Source organism: Larus michahellis, chromosome 4 (genome assembly GCF_964199755.1).
Source record: "Larus michahellis chromosome 4, bLarMic1.1, whole genome shotgun sequence".
Classification (NCBI taxonomy): domain Eukaryota; kingdom Metazoa; phylum Chordata; class Aves; order Charadriiformes; family Laridae; genus Larus; species Larus michahellis.
Window position 1 is genome coordinate 80,264,602 of NC_133899.1, and position 26,811 is coordinate 80,291,412.

At 38.7% G+C, this 26,811-nt stretch overlaps 1 protein-coding gene across 2 annotated transcripts in view; it reads right to left on the reverse strand.

Moving 5' to 3' along the window:
* PDE3B (phosphodiesterase 3B) overlaps positions 1–20,472 on the reverse strand; it is a 101,305-nt gene extending 80,833 nt beyond the window's left edge. For both annotated transcript variants that reach the window (XR_012586847.1, XM_074585878.1), the window contains exon 1: positions 19,057–20,472. Coding sequence is in view for 1 of the 2 variants with exons in the window: in XM_074585878.1 (XP_074441979.1) it covers positions 19,057–20,091 (1,035 nt within the window). In the remaining variant the exon portion in view is untranslated. The remainder of the gene's footprint in view (positions 1–19,056) is intronic.
* Positions 20,473–26,811: the final 6,339 nt, after the last annotated feature.

Below are 26,811 nucleotides of genomic sequence, written 5' to 3' on the forward strand. Positions count from 1 at the left end.
CACCATGCATTTTAATTAGTATTTGGTATTATCAGCAAAAAGAGAGGCAACACGCCCCCACCCCCAAACCAAAACCCACCACAATGTGAAGGAACAACGAGGAAGGCTGGGGAAAAAAAAAAGAAACGATATCAGAGACAAATACAAAAGTTCAGCATTCCAAAATTAAAAAAAAAAAAAAAAAGAAAGAAAGAAAAAAAAGGGAGGTATATAAAAGATATCGCTACATCACTTGATCACTCGACCTTAGAAGACACTGAAGTCTCGGCCTCCAGTGTGCATCTTAGCAAAAATATTTCCTCTAAATAGCTATGGTACACAGAGGACAAGATTTTATGTCAGAAATGTTTATAAAACTACTATCCCAGAAAAAAACTGTAGTGGGATACAGAGACTGAGAAAAGTCACCTGCAACTGTCATCTAAAGCAATGAAAAGGAGAAACAAGCTTTCCATTCCACAAGATTTTAGGGAACTGTTACATTCTGTTGATTAATTAAAGGACTCAAATTCTATGTAGATACCAAATACATCGAGGGAAAGCCTGATATTGAAGAAACTGGAAACAAGTTACTTACTTGGACACAGACAATAAATAAATGGTGAAAATCACAAAATAGCAAAGGAAAATCACAAAATAGTAAAGGACATGCCAGGAAAATTGAGAGATGGCTAAGGCATGCCTCTCTGTAATTCCCCCTAGCTTTTATCCTCTGAAAAGCCAAAACAAACAAAGAAGCCCAATGACAGGTTTACTGCAGGCTGAAGTAGTGATGTCCTAGGGTGGAGCTGTAGAGAAACTTCCTACTCAGAGGAAAGAGAGAGATTTTAATATCAGGAGAAAGGGGCTGGTGAACAGAAGTAAGTCTAAATCATTTCTTCTATTGATCTTAATGATTACATGGAAACAAAAAAACATTTCTGGCAAAGATGCTTTGAAAACAAAAAGACCTGGAGGAAAGTTATTCAAATTAGATAATGAGAAGAAGAAGAATATTTTTAAAAATCCTGCCCATCTTAGGCAATTCTAACGATCATTTAGAAACATAACCATGCGATGAGAAAACAAAACAAATAAAAAACCCTGTGTCACTCAGAAATACATAACAATATTCCTGATGCACAAAACTATCCATGCAAGGTGATCTGACTACTGTACATTCTAGCTACACAGATAAAAGAAACGATGGACTGTCAATCACTTTCTTGGTATTTTCAGTGGAATTTTCTACAAAATACTTCATAGTATAAACATTGTAAAAAACATTTTACTGATTTATTTTCCTCTGTAAAAATCACAATCAGGAGATGGAAGAGACCTTAATCCCTTTTCTCTTTCATAGCACCCACCTATTTGACTGGTTCTAGAAGTTACAGAACATACAGTATTAGACAAGTTGACTTACAAAGTCAACTTTATATCTGATTATGGCAGATATAAAATAAATGTTTCCCTAGAAATCATACGAAACTTCAAAGACTTTGCTGAAAAAAAAAATGCAGTCCCTTACTGTAATGCATGAAAGATTAAACAGACAAGTAGTGTCCTACTAAGTTGCAGTTCCATCTGTTATTACAGACTTATCTTTTGAAACATGCATGTATACCAAACAGTCTGGCTGAGAATATGACATTCAGGAAACAACAACTGAATGTTGTCAGCTCATACAAGCACTTTGAAAATAGTTAACAAGTGCTGGAAAGAAGATTAAACTCAGATAATTAAACGTTATTAAACGTTAGTCAGGAAAATAAGTATGTGATCACGTAACTCCTATCTCCTTCGTTGAAGGAAGACTGACAAGGCTTACAGAGCTAAAATACTAAATGAGGATAAAACAAAATATTCAATATGTTTGATATATTGCATAACTTGCAGGCATTGCCCTAAATAAATGGTAAAGTTACTGAACATACACTCATGGAACCCAACGGTGATCTGATGACACCATAACCTCCATTTTACTGTCCAGAATTGAAGGGATAAAGAATATTAAGGACAAAATTCACAATTCAAATTTGAGCTTTCCAAATCTTGCTTTGTTAACATCTACATTATCTGTTCATTAATCATACAGACGTAAATCCCAAAACTCATTCACTTCAATAGTAAAACTTCATAAATTGCAATTGAGCTAATATGAATACATAGCAAATAAAGCACATACAAAGCAGTGGCCACATGCAACATGTGTTAGTGAGGTTGGACAAGTCAGTCAAACACTTCTGAACTAGCAGCAAAACCAGTTGTTCTTCCTTTAGAATGGCATCCCAGTGCTTTAGCCACTTCCACCCCCACACAAAATGTTTTCTGTTGCTTTTCTTTGTTTCTTTTTAATATTTTTTGGTAATAAAATAAAATTGAAGAGAATCGCATACGAAGATCCCAGGCCAGGTAGACAGTGATCCCTGTTTGGAATGCAACTCCAGTGACCAGCTAACCATAGATTGCACTGGCCTACAGCGTGAAAAACGCCCAAAAAATATGGGCTGGTAGACTATTAAAGCCAAGTTAATCTATCATAAACGTGCAGAAACAGAGATACTCAATCTTTCTAAGCCTTATATTCAAGGGTTCGGGGGGGGGGGGAAGAGCTGGGTTTGGAGTTTGTTTTTGGGTGGAGTTTTTGTTTGGGTGGTTTTTGGGGGGGTTAGGGAGGTTTGGTTAGTTGGGTTTTTTTCCCCCCCAAGAGCTTTGTTTATGGACTTCATATACTAACACAGCTCTGATGATCTGTCAAAGTTATTCTTTTCAAAAGGAAGAAAAGGTGAGGTGTTATATGGAAGAATTCTTCCAAAATAATTTGAAAAGTCCTAGTATTCAAACACTTAAAATATTTTAACTTTTTAAGCTTCACACAAACACAGGAACAGAAGTGTATTCTGTATTAACCTCAACATTTTAACAAGTTAAGCCTTTAACTATGTACTACAATACTTGTTTGTTAAAATCTAAGTTCATTTGTGTGTTTGCCTATGTAACAAAAAAATAAAAAAGTAAAAACACAGTGACAACCACTCTTGGTTTAACCTGGCAGTCACTACATGATTTTTCCCTAAAAAAATAACTAGCCATAGCTAGTTATATAAAGCAATACCCATACCAACAACATACACCAATATGAAATCAGTTACTGTGAATTTGTTTACAGTTTTTAACTGAAATGCAAAAGACATGATGATTTTCTGAGATAAAATACACACTTCTTTCAACACGAACTGGTTTGCTTTAGTGGCTAGGTCACCACTGGAAATTACTGAATTTTAATCAACACAGGAAAAAAGTATTTGGAAAAAAAGTTCCTTGCTTTAGAGGTTAAACCTCAGGTAACATTAATTTTGAAAACTACATTTTAATATGTGGCACACAAGAACACTTCAGTATAATTGCTAGAAAAGGTGGTGAAAGCTGAAACACTGGTTAAACTCGCATCGTACTTAATTTTGGTAACTAGGGAAGATCATTTTCATACAGATCACAAAAATTTGACTGTACATCTTTCAGAATCAAGCACAACTACAATGTTCTTTGGAGAAGTAGGCTGGAGAGTTTAAATAATTTTTGAATTTATCTGAAGTAGCACTTTGTAAATTTTCATGAGCGCCATAGCCTCAGTCACAACCGAACAGTTTGAGATGAAGCCAGTCTTTTCCTTTGTAACCGTCGAGTTCAGCTTGCAACACTATCAAAAAATAAAAGAACTGTAAGCTAATTGCTGGCAAGTATGACGCAAGCGGTTTCCTAGGTAACAGCCCAAGTTGCTCAAGTGCCTGATCCAGCATTTCCTCATCTGTTTGCACTCACACCAGCAGTCTGACAATGTAGTCACTGCATCCTGTTTCACTCAGCAGCCAGAGAAACACACTCAGCTTAACCCTTCACTAACATCTCTGAAGTTAACCTATCCTACCTAGAAATTAACTTTTACAGCAAGGTTTTGTGCATGCATTTTTAGTTTTCTCACACCTTTTCAATAGCTGTCTACACTGCATTTTCTTTTTAATTGAGAAGGAAAACATGAGAAAGAAAACTTCATCTAAAATAAAACAAATAAGTAACACATCTTTTAATTTGCATTTGCATTACTGAAAGTTTCTGCCACAAATTAAGTTTAAAAAAGTTAGTCACCTGCATATTTTACATAAAACATTGCATTATCTGTATCTCTGATTTTAACTGTATGTTCTAGAATTTTCCTGATTTTATACTGTATCTAATTTACGTTGGGTATAAACATCATGACGATCTATCAAACTACTCACTTCAAATAGATGTGTATTCATATATAAGTAGGAAGCATGTTTTAAAAATGTGTCACAAAACAGTTACTGGATACACCAAGGAAAACAAAAATCACATTTTGATCTAAAAAAATGTAGAGAGCACGGATCTCACCAGTGAGCTTTCAAGGGAGCCACAGATTCTAGAGCAAATTTAAAAAAAACAAACAAACCAACCCATTAATAAAAAAGAAAAGGTGAGTATTGGCCTCTCTTGACAATGTCTTGCGCGCACACACACACACACAAAGGTAATTTTAGCGCTTATTTTCAAATTTGAATTTGGTCATTTCAGGACATGAATAAACATGAAACAAACTATTCCAACACAGAGCTTTTAATGTGCTGATATCAGTGCTTATATGGTGGTTTTCTGTACTATGGAATAGTTATGGGACACAAAGAAAGCAAAAAGGCTAGATAAAATAATATTTTTGGTTAAAAATTCAGGGCAATGCTTCACCAAGGCAAAACACACATGAAATTTACTGCTGAAAAAAAGTCTCCCATGTTCACTGACTGATCTACCCAGTGCAATTTTAAGTGGGAAATCCCCTAAAGCATTCTGAAATAGCCAGATGACAGACAGACAGAACAACCTGTCACAGCAGCTTCCTGACCACTAAAGAGAACTAGGTATCGAAAATGCGAAGGTGCAAGGAGGAGGCAACGTTAGGGACTTTTCACTATTTCTTTCACAAAAGCTTCCTCATGCAGGAGGGTAGGTTCATATCAAGTTAGAACTGCCCTAAAAGAAGTTCTAAAACAGTCCTGATTTTCCAGTAACTAGAAGTCTCATTCTTTCAAATACATCATGGATTCTGCAGTTTCTTGGGAGGCCTTATTGCTAAAATCTAGTATCATAACTTATCCATGTCCCAAAACACAAAATGTGAAGTGTTAGGCCAAAAAGCCCAGGGGTACAGACAAACAAGTGGTCTGAAATAAAACCCTGAAGAACAGTATGCAGGTACACACTGGCAACTGCATTTATCTAGAAAATAAGAAACAAAAAAGGGCTACTGTGTTTACACGATATGATCAATGTTCCAGCTTAGTCAACAATTAACTACTTGTTAGCATCTCAGAGATGTGTTTCTCTAAATGCCGATGTTTCCATCAGCAAGCTTCTACTCTATTAGTATGGTTTCTTCTGCATCACTTCTTAGCTTCTTCCCATGCACCTGCATTGTGCTCTGTTCTGATGTTGCCGTACCCACATAGTCGGTAGGAAGGCAGAAAACAACAAAAAAAAAAAGAAATGCTTTCTTCAACAATAGAAAATTTTCTGCAACTGAATGGAAAGCCAGCTCAGAAAAAATTAAAGGAAGTAGTCTGGTTTGCGATTATGGAAATTCCTGAAAGAGATCAAGAAGTTTTGGGGATGAAGAGGCAATGACAGGCAGAAAACCTGTGATGACACAAGGCATGTTGAGGAGCCTGAATATCCCTGTAGGGAAGGGAAGCAAACCAGCACCAACTCGTGAAACTATTGTTGCAGCATTATGCTGGGATACAAAAGATTCCCACACTGACCCTATTAAACAATGGACCGGGGAGCCTTGAGAAAAATCATGAGCCACATGACAGCTTTAGGTTATGGGATTCAAGGTTCAGACAGCTTCTCCAAAATTAAAACATACAGTGGTTGCTGAAGACATCTTTGATAAAATGAGTTTTCAGATGCCTGGATTAGAACCAAACAGAGGAACACCCACATACAAGTTCAGTCAGAGGACACTAAAAAATACCTGTATCTGAACGTGAACATAAGCATCAAAGTACTTAACCATTTTGGTTATGTAATTGATATATAACAAAAAGCATCCTGCATCAAAGGTTAGCCTCCATAATGCTTGAAAGTCTAGCTAAATACTAACGATTTAGTACTTTTGTAATACTCAGAATTGTTATCTGCCTAATAACAATCCACCAACTATGGAATCCACCATCATGATATACAGTTTTTCTCCAGCTCTGTGTCCTGCTATACTCTGAGACACAAGAAGAAAAATACAGCTCTGTCAACCAGGCTAGATAACCTCCCAAATGACGCTCATGACAAGACAGATGTAGGGAACTCACTGTTCTTTTTTACTCTGGCTTTTCTTGGCTTACCCCTTTTCCTGAAATCTGCAGGGGTACCCCTGCAGAACCTCTCAGAAAGTGAAGCAGAGCTGATGGGAAGAAAAAGACAGACCTGGGACACAGCTGGGAATCTAACAGACATGCTGAGCCAAAGTATTACTCAGAAATTGGAAATAAAGTTCAAAATTTCCTTAAAAAAAAAAGTTCTGCAAGAGTCCAGTGAAATTTGCTTGCCCTGTGAAGGCAACTAAAGCTCAAGACATCAGGACAGAGAATATTCTTGTGCTTCTACTGACACTGTCACAATTGAAGCTGTAATCAGAATGAAATACCTCAATTAAATTCTTATATGAACGTCAGTGTTATAAAGATCAGGCAAATCTTTCTTATAGCTCTCATACACTGAAGGTACATTGACAAATACAAATCTAATTCTTTCCCTCCATTTTGAATGGAGGAGAAGTGAAGGGAGGAAGATGTTCAGTATTTATTTTTTGAGGGACAGTTCATTCCCTATGATTACTCAGCCAGCTACTCTTTCTACAACTACAGCATTTGAGCCAGCACTACTCCTGTTTCTCCCTCCTCACTTGCGTACAATAGGAAAGAGTTAGGCAAAACATAAACAAGATGGCTAAAGGCTTAGTCTTCTCAAAAAAAAAAAAAAAAAAAAAAAAAAAAAAAAGAAGAAAACAAACCAACCTAGAAAACCTTTGTCCCCTCTTTCCAGGAAGTAAACAGAGGATTGTTTTCAGCTTTGAAACTACTGAAGACATACCGATTCTCTTTGGGCAGCAAAGAATAAGTTCGTAACTATAAAAGCCTACATATTAAGAGCTAAGATCTTATAAATAAATTTACAGTTATGCTTACTGAGAATGAAACAGGTGAGTAAGCACATTGCATCTAACTTGCAGAACTAAAAAAAAATACGAAAAAACAAAGAACTTTACAGTATTGTACAGTATCAAGGTAAAGGATGAGATATGTATGAGTATGTCAAAAATAAATGTACACACTTTTTCAAATGCAGCCTACTTATGTATCATTTTTAAATAATGGACATTTACATGGTACTGAAATAAAGGATTCTAGAAATATTTTTATGCTGTAAATGCAAAGAAATATTTAATTCTTCTATTTTATAAATTATATGTTACCAAATGTTCTATACGTTTCTTTAAACAATAATTTGATTACTAGGTTTCTAAAAAAGAAAAATGTTTTCAGTCAGAACACTTTTATGTCTTTGCTGAAAGATACTTGTAATTTTGGACCAAATTACATTACTGATCTTGTAACATGTAGTGAGAGAAAGAGCACATTGGGAGGAAGAGGTGTTCAAATTATTGTAAAATTAAGAACAGATAAGGACAGGGAAAGAGAAAGAAAAATGACATTTCAAAAAATACAAGACATGCAAGTAAGCAATTTACTATTGAAGATTAATCTCCTGGGAAATTATTTTTCTTGTACTTTCAAGGCCCAAATAATTAAAAATAAAAATGCACCATGCTCAGCAACTTTGCCGCTGACAACAAGCTGTGTGGTGCTGTTGACATGCTAGAGGGGAGTGGTATCATCCAGAGGGACCTGAACAGGCTTGAGAGGTGGGCCTGTGCAAATTTCATGAGGTTCAACAGGGCCAAGTGCAAGGTCCTCCACATGGGTCAGGGCAATCCCAAGCACAGATACAGGCAGGGTGGAGAATGGATTGAGAGCAGCCCTGAGGAGAAGGACTTGGGGGTATTGATTGACGAGAAGCTGAACATGACCCGGCAATGCAAGCTCACAGCCCAGAAAGCCAACTGCATCCTGGGCTGCATCAAAAGAAGCGTGGCCAGCAGGTCAAGGGAGGTGGTTCTCCCCCTCTGCTCTGCTCTGGTGAGACTCCACCTGGAGTACTGTGTGCAGCTTTCGAGTCCTCAGCACAAGAAGGACATGGACCTGTTGGAGCAAGTCCAGAGGAGGGCCATGAAGATGATTAGAGGGCTGGCGCACCTATACTATGAAGACAGGCTGAGAGAGTTGGGGTTGTTCAGCCTGCAGAAGGGAAGGCTCCAGGAAGACCTTATAGAAGCCTTCCAGCACCTAAGAGGGGCCTGCAAGAAAGCTGGAGAGGGACTTTTTACAAGGGCATGTAGCGGTAGGACAAGGGGTAATGGCTTTAAACTGAAAGAGGATAGATTTACATTAGATATCAGGAAGAAATTCTTTACTGTGAGGCTGGTGAGACACTGGCACAGGTTGCCCAGAGAAGCTGTGGATGCCCCCTCCCTGGAATTGATCAAGGCCAGGTTGCTTTGAGCAGCCTGGTCTAGTGGGAGGTGTCCCTGCCCATGGCAGGGGTGTTGGAACTAGAGGATCTTTAAGGTCTCTTCCAACCCAAACCATTCTATGATTCTATGAATCCTTTCCATCAGACAGGTGAAAGGAACGTAGCTTTAAGAATGTATTCATTTGAGATTGTTCACACTTGCTACTAGAGAGATAAAGTTATAAATTTCTTGCACTTGCTACTTGAGAGATAAAGTTATATATTACATTAAATCCTGTGAATTTTTAAACTAGTAAGGAGTATAATCTCAATCCTTAAACACCGTAAAACACATATTCTTTTCCACTTGAAAGCTTAAGTGCTCTGCTGATTCTACTGACTATAGGGAGCTTTCTACTAGAATAAGTCTTAAGGCAAGTATAGAAGACTTACAAATCTTTAGCAATGAGATTTTAACAGCAACTAGTCTCATACAAGAAAAATGACAAAAGACTAACTGTATACCTTTATAGGTCCATTTTTAAAGCTGTATTGACTTTTGCAGTAAATCCTGAAATGGCATCTCTATTATATGAAACACAGTTTGAATCTTTTCTGAAGTTGTAAGATACTTTCCTGAACAAGATATCAACTTCATATTTACAGATATAACATCAGTTTCTAAATTAATTTGTCCTGAAATTTTATCCTTAATGATCTTAATAATTGGTTATGCAAATTTCATACATAACCACAGAATTTTACTCAGTTTTAACGAGATTGTTTGAAGCTTAGAGTCTTTTAACTAGTTTTGATTTTCACTCTTCACAAAAAATTCTTATCCTTTGCACATAGACTGAAGTACTACTTTCTTCTTCAGAACATTTTGCAGATGTCTCTGATATGACAGCCATTGCCTCGGAAGATTTGAAAACAGGCCACCCTTTAGAGCAATAGGCAGCATCTGCCTCTGCTCATCTGCTCCCATTTTCTTATTTTCATCTTGACATCATAGAAAAATCACTTGCAAACCTATTATTTTCAACCTTCTTTAAAATTCTTTGGCATCTAACAAACAGGCTTCCAGTTATGAAAAATAAATTCATTAAAAGCAATGATAAAAAAGACTGATCATTAACACAAGAGCTCTTCCAGACTCTTCTTTCTTAATCAAACTTGCTCAACCAGAAACCCCAAATAGAAAGAAAAATTAGATTTTCAATATTACCATGGCATGGAAACATTCTGCTATGGTGAATAAAAAGTAGCAAGAAACTTTAATACACATTCTAATTAATGCCTTTCTTTAACTACTTAAAAATAAGCTAACAGATACTTGTAATCAAAATACTTTCAACTGTGCTCTGCCGTAACAGCACAAAGCTGTTATTTACATCATGGTAATCACTCATTTTAACTTCAGATAGACATATTACATTTCTTTAATTGCTGGAAAGATCCAATGTAACATTCCTCAGCATTTTGCTATAAAAAGTCCCGAAACTAGAAGATGGCTACTTGAACATCTATGTGCATAATCAATTGAGATTCTCTCATTGCAAGTTCCATTTGAAATTTGCTTTGTAAGCATGCTTCGGTGATCCCCAAATGGATGTTATGCTGCCCCAAAAATGCGGTTAGATGAAACAAGGACAGAAAGTGGGTACTTATAGGGTGGACAACACAAGCTCGTTTATGTTTTCTAGTTAAGATATGAAATATACTGCTCTATCCTATACTAACATGTTAGGAAGAACAAAGCCCCTGTCATCATTAATGTATTTACCCCAGTCTATAAGCAGCAATACACAGTAGGTACATCCATGTTTCAGTGCACATTTGCATGGAAAATCTCAATGGAAGCAGTATAACCTAGATCAACATTCATCTTTCCCTGAACAAAATAAAGCCTGCTCCTTGCAGAGACAGCTAGTCAAGAGTAAAACTGTGCTAGTATGCTTTTACTTCTCCCAGTCTGAGCCAATTCCTTCAGGGCAGTGCCAGAGCAGATGGCATTTCATAGGATCAAAACTTTTTCAGTCTGCTAATCACACCTCCAGGTTTCAACACCAATTTCCCACCCCTACTACCCACACACTATAATCGCTTGTATCTACAAAAACACAGTTTAAATTAACTGAAATTTAATTTCATACTATATAATGAGAATAATTCTAGGGGAGCGAGAATGTGTAAGATACTGTGGAATTGCAAGAAGGGGTATCAAAGAGCCTGTGAGTGTATTTACACATTACACTGTCTAGGCTGCAAACCAAATGAAATGAAGGCTAGTGTGGACATTAATCAAGACAATAATCACTTAAGACTTCTCTCAAATACAGTGCTTTATTTTTAAAGTTACCATCATTAAGCTACACTCATGACATTGAATTTTATTAACTACTAATGATGTCCTTTAAATACAGGGATTAATCCCTGCCTCAGAGAAAGCTCACAAAAAGTCTGTTCATATCTATCCCTTCCAAAGTTACAAGCCCAGCTAAGAGTCCATCCACTTCTGTAAAGCATACACACTGTAAGGTTCCTTGACCACTATACATCTCTCACACAGAAGATAAAAAGATATCTGAGGATTAGTGTTTATCGGTCATCAAATGTTGAAAAACAGTAGATGTATCAGCAATTTGTGTGTGTTCTGGAGAGCCAAAAGGACTAGAAAAACTCACTGATACCTGTTCTTAAAAAACCCTGTACTTCTTATCCTGTATTAGTAACTTAGAGTACCCAGAAGTTTAGAATTCCTGTAAGAGAATCTACTAAACAGAAGGAAGAGAACTATATTCCTGAAGTGGTAAACAAGTATCAAACAACAGTATTTAGGAAAAACAAACAAATAAAAAAACCAACAAAGAACACCCACAAAACTGGAAAATAAGTTATTATTGTATCTGTAATATTAAACTGACTCTATGAAAAATAAAAAGACCCTAAATATAAATACAGGTCTTTAATTTTAGGTCACTTTGGAACAAAAATCATGCTAAAGATGCAGACAGTGAGCCTAGTATAAGAATGCCTTTTTTAGTCTTTAGTTTCGCTCCTGTCCTGTTAAAAGGGTTTAATCTAATCAAAAAGAAAATGTAACACGACCAATAATGAAGGCTGAGACACTCTAATACCATGATGCCTCTGCAGGGAGTCATAGCTAAGCTGTTATTTCAATAAAACTGATAAAACTTCCCTTGGCAAACCTTAAGTTTCAGAAACTTTCAGAAGAGTTTATTCTATACTATGAATTTTGCTGATAATAGATATAAACTGACAGTACTGACAATAGATATAAACAGGCAGGTGTGACACAGGCCTGCTGTATCACCAGGTAGCAGTGGTACAGTTCTTCTGGGGTTGGGGAGCAGCACTGGCTGTACTGAAAGTACTTACCCCAAATTAAACCCCATGTATATTCCTCAATTACTATTACCGGCATGGATATAGCTAAACCAATGTACTTACATTGCTAATTCATACCAAAAAGCCTGGAACGTTCCTCATAAAAGAGGGAAGATGTCTCAAAACCAAATCCAAAGCACCCAAATACTGTGCAATTTTCTATGTTAAAATTGCTTTAAAATAGTAAATTATTTAGGAAAAAGATAATTTTAACATGCCATAAACCAAACTTTTATTTATCTAATGAACAACAAATGGAACACTTGCTGCAAATATGCCTTTAACTTAGTGAAGGTATTTGGGTTCGCATAAAGGAACATTAAGGCTGGTATCTCAGTAGTGGGTAACAAAACTTGTCAGGATTACCATTCAAGCAGCCATTTAGTTGGAAATATGTCAGCTTTTTCCACACAAAGCTTTCCTCACACAAAGTGAGGTTAGCACTGGCAGTCATGAATGTTCTGCATAGCAGCACTGCTTTTCATAAATATTGAACTATCAAAAACAAACAGAGGGATATAAAAGAAATTACTTGGATATCCATGCCCTGTTCTGTCTCTCTCCCAGTAAATTTGCACTTGTTTCACAGGAACATACTACATATAAAAGCTATGAAAAAGTGGGGACGGCCCAACGTATCAAAACTTATTCCTGGTCATCAGCTGCCTGTATTTATATGAATTGTGTCCTTTCCCAAAGCTGTATGATCCATTTTCAAATGTAAAACTGCTCCAGAAATTATAATTCTATTTCAGCTGTCATTTGTTGCTATGCCATCTCTAGTTCCTAGAACGCTTCATTTTGTCACATTCACCTATAAGGCCATTCACTTAACCGGTCTTCCTTAAGGACAGATCTCTCTGATCTGTTTCTGTCACACTTCCCCTTCCCAAATACCATCATCATCTGTCAATTTACTTATTAACCTGGGAACTCTAATTTATTAGCATCTGTGGTTCCTGTCTGTTTGGAAGGCTCTAGTACTCTTTTACTTCCACTAAGGATCCTTAAAGTTATTGATCCTTTTTATGCTTCACTAACATTCACTTATGTATTAGACAGTCTGCCCTGACCAACCCAAGCCCTCAATTTCACCCTAAATTTTCATTCCTGCTATTGAGTTGCAGAAAAGTCCCATTATTTTTTTCTCCATTAGATTTATTCTGTTGAGTCATTCCATCTTGCTAAGCATTGTTTTCAGCCACTGAAAAAGTCATGTTGAAAATCAACATTTCCTTGCACTCCCCTTTACTCTCGTCTTAAACTGTCCTTTCAGCACTCTCTCCACATAGTTTCATCCTGAAAAAATGGGTGAGATTCCAACAAGAAATTCTATGGCTGTAGCCTCCTGTGGTCTGCCCTCCCTTCTCATTTGGCAGGCAGTTGTTTCTTACCTGTTTTCCTCCACAAGTTTTTGCACCAATGATAGAATAGACTACAGCTCCCAGTTTCCCTGCCTGTAATCCTTATCTCTGCACAAAAGTACAAGATTTACTCTTTTCCATCTTCAGCGACTAGTTTCTGAACACCAGACCTGATGGTTTGTTCAGTGATTCGTTTAAATGATGGTAAAAAACTGCACGAAGTTTTCATTTTTAGGCATCAGAAAACCAAAACAGGGGGAAAAAAGCTTTTTTAAAAATATAATTCACTCATGACAAGAGATATTCTTATATAGATTCCTAGAGTTCATGTCACACTGCAGACTTGCCTTGCATCAGGGCTTGTTCCCTACCGTCTCTTCACTTCCCTTTTCCCTTTTTCATAAGACTTGCTGGAATTTGATATCTTTGAAACTTCTAAGGCCAAAGCATTCAATCAGTTCAGATGGTCCAGTTCAACTATTAGGATGGTACTGTCAGGTATATCTATGCACACACATACATTGTGTCAAGAGATGAGTCTTTTCCTGAGGAAGATATACCTGACTGCCTGTAATCCTCTTCCCTTTCATATTTAACCTCACAGAATCCACTGCTCACAAACCACAGTATGGAAGCTGTCCTCTTCTTTGCCTTTCTACAGACCCTCCTGGGAACCTTTTTTCCCTCATTTCAACAAGCTGAAAATTAGTACTTTATTCAATTTATCCTGTTAGTTTTCTTTGACATAGTCAATCATGCAGTTCTTGCAACCTTCTCTCACAGCTTCCTCCACGTCTTTCCTGCTGGTGCTCTGGTCACTCCTGTAATAGGCCGTCCTCACCTTCCTCCAAATTTCTCCAGCATTTTCACAACAGTTGTCTTTGACCTCCTTCCTTTCTTCTTTTATGTTTTCTTTCTGGGAAACCACACCTGCAGAAACAGTCAACCCCCTTTGCTACTCTGACAACTTACAGACATTTCCCTGCTTTTAGCATACTTTTTCTGTCCAGAAGATGAACTGACACTAAGTTTCAGGTATTTAAAAAACAGCTTAAAGTAAACTTAGCTAACAGAGTTCTTAACTGCACTAAGTCTCCCTAATAGCATTCTTTGCCATTCTCTGTGAACCGCTGTATGGTCCTGGCAGTCACTTTGCCAGAGGATACCATCTTAAACTCTGACCTCTCTACAGTCTCTATGGGCAGACCAAGCTCAAATCATCCTTTCCTGTTGGGATGATACTTCAAGAATATAACTTCAGGTTTGGGTTTGGTTTTTTTTTTAAGAAATGGAAAAAAAAAAAAGAAGAAAAAAAAGATGCAACTCTTACCAAGAGTCTTCTCATTTCAAATTTAATCTAGCACAAAATATTTCATCAAGGTCAGAGAGAATCAGACAGAAACAGTTTTCCAAGACTGTTACTTTCGCCATGTAATCCTTCTCTTTGTATATTCAGTTGCATCCCATTGAAATTGATTACATTCACAGCTCAACACATCCACATTTCTACCTTGATCTCCCCCATAAGACAAACAATAAAAACCCGAAAGATACGAAGATTCTGTTAACAACAGAAACAGAGCTTGACATGCAGGTACACTTGTGTTAACAGTTATAGTAACCGCTGGGGAAAACTTAAAATTTCAAAGAGCCAGTTTGTCAAATACACAGCAAGAAGAGTTACCTTTCATGTTATTGGCTGCAGTCAATAGGTAAAGGATCACATGTTTCTAGGCTGCAAACAGTATCAGAACGTAACAATTTTAACACACTATAAAATACAAATTAACTGACAGCTTCTGGGCTAGAAAGTTTATACCCTGAGTACTTAAGGACAAAGTATAATTTCTTTCACAAATAGGTAACAGATACAAATTGTCTAAGCAAATAAGGAATTGCATTAATTTCAAGTTACATAAATATTTTAAACTCTTGAAATCAAGTTCTGATCTTCCTAAGGTATTAGATAGCTTGGAAGAGAAACTGGGGAGAGGTGGTGGTCAATCCAACAACCTAACCACAGGACAATTCTTCCTGTAAGTAACAGAGTGCAAAACGAAAGCAGTCTTTATCCATGAAATATTGCAGCCTTCCTATGTGCTTGAACCTAGTCAGGTAACTAGGAAAAGTATCAGCTCTGTTTGCAGACACATATCCTGTATATTTATCACATATTCTTTCTGGATTCTGAGAAGTTCCTATATATGAGTTCCTACATATAGTTAGTTGCTCTCACATACATGTTTGCCATCATGATAAAGAAAAAAAAATAGTTTACTACAGTATTTTTCAGGACATAGAGTGTTTACAAGATCTGCAATACTGACAAGCACCTTTTAGATTGCCAATTCTGATTTGGCTTTCATGGAAAAAAAATAAATAAAATTAAGTGCTAAGTATGCAACAGTCAATGAAGATAAACCCTTTGATACCAGTAGCATCTGACTAATACATGCAATCAAAACATCATCTACACAAAATTTGTAATACCAAGCAGTCATATTGCTAATAAGCAATTCTTCTCTAGGTTCAAGATAGCAAGAATATAAAGTAAGAAGTAAGAAGACAAAAAGCCTGTTTACTGCTAAAATCATATGAATTTCTGTGAGCAGAAGTGTTAATATAGTAGAGTTCAGCAAAGACATAGCATTTGCATGATTTTTAACCTTAGTTTTAGCCATATTGCTTACATCTATGTGTATTTATAGATTTTGATAATATAATATCAAGTATATATATTTTAGTATATATAGCATTTAACATTTAAGTATAGTCATATAAAAATTTAAAGATACAATCTATTCAAGACTCTTTCCTCCCATCTCAAACTACATTGGTGGCCATATGCACTACAGAAAAGCCACACACAGCATGAATTTGTAGATTTTGTTGGCTAAGCACAGATACTCATATAAAAGGTAAGAATCAACCTTCCAGCATTATAGTTGTCACACCTGTTCAAGTAAAGACAGCAATAATCTAAATATTTGTCATAAGGAATGAACAAATTAGAAAGCATTTACGAGATCATGCTCACAGGGCCTCTTTCCACTTCTAGGCCAGAAAACAGTGATAGCTCCATCTAACTCCAGTGTGCACACACTACTGGTTGCATATACCTGGTCCCACACACACACTCTCAATGCACAGAGACCCCTTAGAATTGTTGGCTTGAGCTTATTAATGAAAAAATAGTCAACTCGATATAATTATTTTCTCATGTATTTAAGTAGACAGAGAGTTGGACATAATTTCAAATCAGCAAGTAACTGAAAACTTAAGGTCAATACTAGTATTCCCTATTTTCCTCAAAGAGTAACTAAAATCTACATCTGCCTTTGTTGTTGTTATGTGCCCTCCTTGCAGAGGTTCATACAAACCTCTACATACAAGAGGTTCATAACAATCATACAAAATACATCCAACAGAATCACAATAGCAACTTAGCTCTCGTTCATCAAAGTATTCCTGTCATGGTGGACCTGCAACACACTCCTGGTACTCCACTGATCTTCCTATCAATGCTTATTAAACTCAGTATCTTAAAATATTAATATTGAAAAAGAATTATTGTAATATTTAATAAAGATCTATGAAACCTCCAATCAGCCCTTAAAGAAAATTCACATAATAAATGGTATCTAAAAAGCATGAAGTGCATACATTCCTTCTGTTTCAAGGAAGCAATATAAAACCCTTGCAGCATTTATTCAAATAAAGTCACACACTATAAACTTACTCCTCCTGCCCAAACAATTGATGTTTTATCAGGTCTGCAAAGTCTGATCTTTGTCCAAGTCAGACACGAGATCAGAGGATTTAACCTGTGTTATCCTTATAAAATCACATATAAAATACTGCACAGAACATATATCTATGAATCCCATTTAAGCTGTGCTTAATAAAGCATAAATACTTATTGTAAAGCATAATAGACTATTAGGAAAATAAAGAACTTCAGATCTCTCTGTTGTTTCTGTTCACTTCTAGTGATAAGAAAGATATCAAATTCTGGAAGTCTACCAAACAGTTACATTTTATTATGAACACGTATGATTTAAGTACTGCCAATAAATCCTACGTATTTAGTTATGCTTGACATTTATGATGTTACTTAAAGAATAATAAATGCCTTAACTTGAAATATGCGCATGCTTTTAGGAAGTGAGCCGAATATCAAAGGAAGCATTTAGTAACTTGCATAAGAACAAATATCTTCTATCATCTAGAAAGGTTAATGAAAGATGTTATCACATTTTCCAAGTTTTTTGTACTGCAGACAAATGTGACAGAAAAAGAGAGCATTTAATATCCAGAAGTGAACAGAGAAAGTAAATTATTATACAATATTCCCTACCTATCTTAACTGCTAGTACAATATTTTAATGTTTCTTTCATAGTATGCATTAGATAATTTGAAACATATTAAATGAGGTATTTCTGAAGCCTGTTACAGCATACTTGCATTTTAACCTTTTATGCAAAGACAATTACCGCTGTATTATTCTATTGTGCAAATGCAGGGGAAGAAATGCTCGAAAAACTACTCCACCGTTTCAGATTCACCTCGTATTTCCTCAGACCTGTTTCACAGTCAATCACAAGAAGTACATTACGGAATACGTGTCAAAGCAAAGTTAGAAAATTTCATTTACTACCCACGAATTTCAGCCACAACAGTAAGTGATGGGGGATTCTGCAGCAACAATCACTTCCCAGAAACTGTCCACTTGCACGTTTATTAAATCCGCACACCCCCCTTATTCTCCCTTCTATAACGGGCTGATAATCCGCTGGCAGCAGCCTCGGGCCAGTTCCACCGGCAACACAACTTGATATTCCTGCAGTTCACGTGCAAGCTCCCAAATATAAACAAACTCCCCTCCCACACAGGGGTTCGCGCTACAAAAAACAAGACTCATTGAAAAGTTTTCCGGGAGGTAGAAACCAACAGAGTCCCATTCAAGAAAACTGAGCATTTCGGGCATCCCTCCAGACTCTACTGAACAGCTCTCTCTTCAGTAAAAAGAAGTTTCTTAAATCCCATGAACCCAAACCCAATGTTAACTTATGTGGAGTGAGGAGGAGAGGGTGAGAGGGAGAGAGAGAAACGAGACACTAATCATACAGGCAGAAGGACAGCTGCCACTCAAATAACGCCAACATTTGATAAATAACATCCCTCAAAAAATGATTTTGTCAATAGAAAGCGGGAAGAACCTGAAGTGCCGAGCAGCTAGAAAGCTGTGGTTTCTTTTTCTCGTAAAGTCTGCCATAAGCGGAGGAGGTGGTGGGCTTTGGGAAAGAAACAATCAAAATAACAAGGCAACTGATAGCTGACGATGTTTGGTTTGGGGTTTTGTTTTAATCAATAAGAACTACTTTTTAATATTTAAGATCGTATGAAAAGCAAGAGTGCCTTCCGTCCTATAGCAAATATGGTATTATGATTTAGCTTCTATACAGACATAAAGGATTCCATCGATTCTGCAGAACCGAGTTGAGAAACCCGCCAAGGGACTAACATTTTCCTCCATTCCTCTAACAGGATTTTGACAGTTAGCAGACATCCAGCACAGACATATACAGCAGTTAGGAAAAGCGAGTGGTGCTCATTCCTGAGAAAGTTTCTCCCTCCAGTTTCGGAGAAACCTACCTGCTCTCTGGAAATGCAAGGCAACGAGGGTCTCCTAAACATTTTGCAGCTGCCATAGTAGCTGGCCGAAGTCTCCCCTAAGGATACGCAGCTAGATCTCCTCCTGGGTCTGATCACAGGCACTTTTTCCTCCACGCTGGGGAGCCGTGGGTGGTGATGATGCTGGTGGTGCTCTCCTCGGCTCTGAGCCGAGAAGATGCCGCGCTCCCCGCCACAGAGTGCCAGGAGGCAGCCTGCCACCCCGACCGAGCCGGCCAGCAGCGGTCTGAGGTCTGGGGGGAGCGAGTGAAGGCTGCTGAGAGACACCAGCCACACCAGGCTGGCGAAGACCAAGACGAGGAGGCTCCGCCGCAACTTCAGGGAGCTCTGCAGCAGGGTCAGCGCTGCCACCAAGCCCAGCACTGTCAGGAGCCTGCCTAGGACCATGTGCGGCTCGGCGGGGTCCTGGGGCTCCTCTTCGTGCCCCTCGGCGGGCAGCAGCCACTGCAGCGCCACGAAGTCCCCCGAGTAGCAGCACACGGGAAGCGCCAGCAGCCACCAGCGCGTCGTGCCACCGCTGCGCTCCCCGCGCCTGTCGCCGGCCAGGTAGCAGGTGAGGAAGAAGAAGGCACAGGCGATGCTGAAGAGGGGGCTGAGGCAGCGGAAGAGGCACAGCAAGGCGTGCAGCGGCTGGGGGCTTCGCCAGCTGCTCCCGTCCTGCTGGCCCCCGGCGCTGCCCCGGCCGTGAAAGGCCAGGAGCGAGAGGACAACGGCGGCCAGGGCGCCCAGACTGAGCAGCGCCCGGGACGAGGAGGAGGCGGCGGCGGCGGTAGGGAACAGCAGCAGAGAGAGGAAGCTCTTCGGGGGGTCCTGCCTCAAGGGGGTCGCGCAGCTCTTCACGTAGCCGTTCCGCAGGCTCTCCGGGCTGCCGCCGCTGCCGCCGGGGAGCGCCAGGGGGGCAGTCGCCCCGCTGCCGTCCGGCTGCTGGCAGTGCTGCGGGGCTCTGCTGGGTCCGTGGCGGGAGGCGGCCGCGGCGGCTTCTCTCTCTTCCCCCATGGTGGTCGGGGACGCGGGCGGGGGGAGGACGGGGGAGAGGTGCGGGTCGCGCTAGCTCCGGCCCGGCCGCGCCTCCCTCATCTCCTCAGGGGAAAGGCGCCGGGCCGAGCCGCCGCTTCTCCTCCGCGGGCAGCGGCGTCCACAGCATGGTGGGTAAAAGACGGGGGAAAAAAAAGAGAGAAAAGGTAAAAGTCTCGCCCGCTCGTTCGCTTTCCCCGAACGGATCCAGCGGCGGGGACTCGCAGTCGCCTCCCAGCGCTCGCCGGCGGCAGCGACCGCCAGCGAAGCCCTGGCGGGGGTGGGGGTGAGACGAGGAACAGCCCCCGCCTGCCGGCCCGCCCGCCTCCCCTCACGCCGCTGCACACGGCGCGCGCGGAAGCCCCGCGCGGCGGCACGCGCCCCGGCAGCGGTTGCGCGCGAACTGCCACGCGCTAACGGCCGCACGGTAGCGGGGGCGGGGAGGGAGGCGCGCGCCGCCGCCTCCTTCCCGCCGCCCCGCGCCCCAACGGCCGCCGGCCCTGAGGAGACCGGTGGGGCCCCGTCCGCACGGTCGCCCCCGGAGCGGCTCCTGCCGCAGACAGCGGAGGAATCCCGCGGCGCCCGGGCCCCAGGGAACGCGCTTTCCGTGTGTATTAAACAGATCGTTCTAAAAGATGTGTATATATGTATATATTTATGTATGTCCCGCGCGACAGTCAGCCGTCGCCGTGAGGGAGCGTGTGGGGAGCGGGCCGGGCCCGTGCGAGCCACCGCGCCGCAGCCGCGGGAGGGTCAGCTGGTGAAGCGATCTAGGGACAGAAGGGCTGAGCTGGCTTATCTTTCTTTTTTCCCTTGTCTGTTTGTTTTGAGACAGCACGGAAAAGTTGCTGTTACGGTCTTTAAAGCACACAAAGAGTATCGCAGTATTTCCCCTTTTTTCTTTTTCCTTTTTTTCAAACATATGAGAAGTAAGTGTGGATTAGAGTAATTTTGTACCTTTTTTTTTTCAGTCTTTGTTAACTAAGTTACAGATTAGACCGCGTTGCTCGACCAGGTTTGATTGTTTGCACAGCTAATCCCTTTGGAATGGATCAAAATAATCATTTTGGACCAGACCATTGAAAGTGTTTAGACTGCTGTAAGTGAAAATAGGTAGCTAATGGGATTTTGAGTAATGCCTTTGCTCATTCATCCTGTTTGTATCTGGAAGAGTAACTAGTTAGCACTTTTGAAATTATGATTATAACTACGTGCATCTTTACCTCGTTACTTGAAATAAACGTCCTTTGAGCCCTGTTTCCACATAATATTGTACAGCTTTACTTAAATTGGTTTAGAAATCGGATCAGGTAAGTCGGTGACTGCACTTTTTGCTTGCTTTTTGAAACAAGGAATTCTTGAAATGACTTGGTGGCATTGCATGCGATTTGCTACATTTGAATAGCATTTGAGTAGCAGTTGGTTTGGGGAAGCTGTGGTGCAGCAGGAAGTGCTGCTGCAGGATACGGGCCTCAAAGCTGACAGTATACAGAAATCGTCCAGCATGATTACTGACAGAAAACGCAATATGCAGTGACAAACAAAGTAACTTCTGTACATAAGGAGATGGAAATAAGTAATGATTTGCTTTTCAAAGGGCAGATCAAATTGATGGAACTTTAGTACTGTTGTACACCTTCCTCACACACTTCCTCAAAAAAGAAAAAGAAATTCTGGCCTGATTTGGTACACTTAGTACCAATGTGATGGTACAGAACCCTCATTAAAAAGTTTTCAAAAGAGAAAATGTGAAGTTCCTTTCGGGATTATATTCTTACATTTGCTTTTATTCATGTGTTATTACATCAGTTGGACCACAATCAAGTGTATACGTAAATGTTTTGAAGACTGAGATGTATCATGCTGTTATGCATATCCTTTATTTTTCGATTCCATTGAATTTGGCTATAAATAAATTAATTTCAGAAATAATTAGTGTAGTCTTCATTAACATATCATATTTGAGTATGTATGTCTGTAGCAGTGGACACTAGAAAGTGCCTAAGGAAGAGTACAGAGATAGGACATCATATGATCCCTTAGTACCCTGAATGTGTCTTTAGCACTTTCTGAATCAGAAGTGGTGTCTTATTTTTAACAGTTCTCAGTAGACTTTTATTTCACAAATTTGTTCAATCATTTTTTTTAAGTCCACACAGGCTTTTGACATCTGCAGTATACTAGAGGAAGAGGTCCTTGCTCAATGCAACTTCACTATGCGTTGTGTGAAATGTTTTGGGTTGGTTTTTTTTAAGTTTTCTACCTGTCTTAGGTGCTTTCCTTCTTGTTTTGATAGAAACAACAAGCAATTGCTCTCTAGTCACCTTCCGTCTTTAACTCATGATTTTATACCTTTCCTCAGTCTTGTCTTTTCCAAGCTGAAGAGTTTTAGCCTATTTGATTTTTTCACGTTTACCCTCTTTTTTTAATTTTTTTTGAGCACTGCTATATGCTTTTGGAGATGAGGAGACCAGAAGCTACACAGAGTATTCAAGAGCAGTCAAAATAATGGTTTTCATGTCATTATCCAGTTCTTTCCGTATAAGTTCTGTCATTTATTTGTTTTGCTTTGTTAAAGAGGCAGAAAGCAGACAAACTGAGCATTGTTGAATGTTGTTGTGTTGAACATTGAACAAACATTGAAAATTGTTTTCATAGCATTAACTATAGACATCCCAGGATATATTTTCTGAATGTTAACATCTACATCCACTAGACAGTTTTATAGGTAAGGATAGGATTTTTTTCTGTGTTTATGTTATGGTTATCTACATTAAATTTCACCTGCCTGTGCACTCAGGATTCTGAGGCTGGATGCAGATTCCCTCAGCCAGTTCTATTTTTATGACCCTCAGTAACTTAGTATCAACAGCATACTTCACCACCTTACTGTTTATTTGTTTTCAGATCATTTATCATTAAATAATTAGCTTTTACTTCAGTGGTTTGTCTGTGCAAAAACACCCTGAGGAAACGTGTACACAATTCATTCCAAAATGTAATCGGAATATAGTTGTTCTCTAGTAGCATCCCTGTTTCCTAACAGGACTCTTCCTAGTGTATTCCTTAGTAAAAGAGTATGGCTATGAATAGGCCTCTGTTCTGAAAAGTTTACAATCTAATGATAAACAATTTCAGTTTAAGGAAAACTTGGTTTGAGTAGGATAGCATCTATCACAAATTAGAAGAGCATCAACTAAATTTCTCCTTGTGACAGAATAGTTTTAAGAATAAAGAAATACCTTTACATTTACTACTGGTAGGTCCATATTCCTTAAACTTACACAGAAGAATAGAAAGTGTTTTATTTCAATTGGAATGAAGAAATTAATTTCAGGGTAATGTAATATTTTTTGTCATGTTCCAATTTCACTAACAAAAGAAAAAAAGTAGTTTAGTAATTTTGGTTGATTCTTAACCTACCATATGATATAATACCTGCATCTATTTAACAGTGGCTGTTGATACTGTGGTCTCTACATACAAATAAATATCTTCAGTTGCTGTTTGGTAAGTTTCTAAATGAAAATTGGGCTATAATATTTCACAATACTATATTATTGTTCTCATTGTCTGTTCTCCATTCCAAAACAGAGTAACTAGAAAGAACAGAGAGTATAACCATGACTGTCTTCACTCAAGGCTGTAATCTTGGCATCTTTGGCCAGTTCTCTCCTTTGACCCACACATCCAGAACATGTCTAAATCTTACCACATCCACTTGAATATTTCTAAGTTTTAATCATTCCCTTCTGTTTGCACTGCTCAATTTTTTTTTGTCAATGCCCTGGCTATTGTGTGCCCTGTAATCTTGATATGCACAAGGATTGGCTCTGTTCAAAATTGCTGTGGTTTTCACCTTTGTTGCCTTATCTTCTTCAGGTACATCAAATACAAACATTTGTTTCTTCATTCCTAATTTAGTCCTGTGATTCCCATCAGCTTCTCACCATGTGGACAACTTTTGCATCTGTTTAATAACTTTAGACACGGTTGCCCAGCTCTCCACTTCAGAAAACCATTTTGTGCTTTCTCTTGTACCAGCACGGAAAGGTTAATCAAATTCTAGGAAGTCCTTTTTAAAGCTCCTCTTCAAGCCTTCAATACTGTATTAATGAAAGTAATAATAATTAGATCTAATTATTATTGTATGTAATTGTGCCCTGACTGCAGTCCTTGCCCTTTTTACGTGGGAAAAGAGATTAACAATATGGTGCCTAACTTGGAAACTCTCAGAGGGTAATATTGCAGGAAATTATGAGACACATCAGTGCTTTCTTTTTGTGTATTTCTGTGACACAATTGTCTCAGATATGGTTGATAGCTTTCTTGAGGACTGAACTTTATCTTCGCCAAAATGCATCTGTTGTATTTGAGATTCATTTTTAATAATGGATTTAGACGTAATCAAGTTCTTTAAAGAAAGTATGCTTTGAAATTGGAACCAAAAGAAATTTAAACGAGCTACATGATTTAAATAGCTTGGCTTTCTAATCATAATCTGGGATCATTTCCTTAGAAATTCTTGTGTATAACTGAAGAATGGGTAAATTGATGCCTTGTTCAGGGAACAATATTCTACTACCTGACTTCTGGTACAGTGTAGAGTGTGTGTGTGGAAAAAAAAAAGGTGGGAATGGAGGACATATCTTGTGTTGGAGCACTGAGTTAGTAAGTTATTGCACTTACTGCTTTTCTTTCATTCATATCCATGAGGACATTGGTCTTCAAATACCTTGTTTTTCACTATTTCTTATTTGAATACTGCCGTTTGAGAAATTAGTTTGTAAATTAATATAAAGACAGTTAAGATGGTGCAGGCAGTAACTGTGTATATCTCAACTTTGTTACCAATTTTACATTAGATGCTTGAATAAATAAATAAATGGCATTACTACAGCCATAATCAGTTAGCAAAAAAACCCTACAAAAACAAATCTTACACTTCCAGAAAACCCATACAAGTGTAGTTCACTTAGGGAAATCAAGTCTTAATCAAACTTTAATGAATGTTTGGAGAAACACCAGCGTTACGTGTTATCTTTCTAAGTGGCAGACGCTGTGGCTGCTCTGTTTGGTAAGCTGTAGAAACATGCTGCAGCTAGCAACTAGTGCTGCCTGGGTGATCTCAGATTTATCTGTGTGTAATGTGCTATCCCTTAAAAGCAGGCTATGATATCAACTGCTAAGATGTTTGTACATCTTCAGCGCTAAAGGCCTAGAGAGATCTGTGGTGGTTCATAGGCAACCAGACATAATGGAAACAAGCAACTGAAGGATACTAAGATGGAGTTGCTAAGGGAAGAAAAAAATATGGGTAAAAGAAGCTTCTTATGGAAGTGTGTTCACTATGCGTGATGTCATACTTGCAATAAGGTGTTGCTGATGTATTTATCATGTCTAAGGGTGGGAAAAAGAGAGATCCAGTTGCATTCCACATTAAGCAAAGCAGTCAGTTTCAAAGGTATGTCACAACATTTTGATCTTCATCATATCTGCAAAGATAAAGTTGCTGCAAATTAAATCTTTTAGTTTAATTTGTCAAAAACAGGCACATGGCAAAGAAAAATGGAAAGAAGTAGTGTAAAAAAGTTGTTCCTTGTATGATAAGATATCTCTAGTGGATATAGCACTTGTCAGTTTATAAAGTGTGGGTGATAGCACTAGAAAGATGGAGCTGCTATGATATGCCATTGTTAGATGAGATTTCCCATTTCTGGTGAACGAAAATAACAGTATGATGACAGATTCCAAGCTGTAGCTCATCAGCAATAAACTTGAGGAACAGTGAGTAGCAGAAATACTGTATCAACCTAGTTAAACACTTACTCTTTAGAAACTGGAAGGAAAAAAGTATTTATCTGGTCTCTCACATTTTTTCTGGTGCCCATATTTTTGTTTTTATGAAAAGAAGCAGCAGCATGCTGGCTTCTGGTACTGTATCCAGATGCTTCTACTACTATATTTTTAAAATCTAAGGAATCAGCCTCTGAATCTGAACAAAGTGACCCCGCAAATGGACCAACATTTGCACCTCCAGATAAGCATGTAGTGATGTGCACCTCTACAGCTGAAATGTATTGATCATACCCTAGCTCTCCCTTTAAAGGTAAAAATGTCAATAGGCAATGATATTTAATGTTTTGCAAGCAGAATCCATTGATGCTGATGCAATTTCAATAGTCAGGCCATGTATAATCTGCGTATTCCATCAAATAATGTTGTCATCATGTTATCATAGAAATCATGCCATTAAATAGTCTAACACTTCATATTAGCTTTATGGAAAGTTTTAATGGAATTGCATAACTCTTTAAAACTTTTTTTTTTTTTTAATGCAATATGAAAGAAGTGAGTGGTTTGAAAAGAGAAGTAGTTTGGAAATTACCCATTTAAATAAATGAGGATTTCGTTGTCTGAACTTTTTCACCAAGGTACCAGGAATTTGGATGCTTATTTCCTGATAAAAATTAAGATAATGGTCTATGAAGTTCAACAAATAGCTGTCAAAATTCTGGCCTTAAGATATTAGCGAGTTGTGTGATTGTGTATGATACTAATTATTTTTACATGACCTTATTTGGAGAATAGCTGTATAAGTTTAATTTTTTTACAATAAAAATGCAGGAATTTGTCAAATGTGAAATTTTTGCCAGATTTCACTTTTTCAAAGCTGATTATTCTAGTGCAGTTTGTCATCCT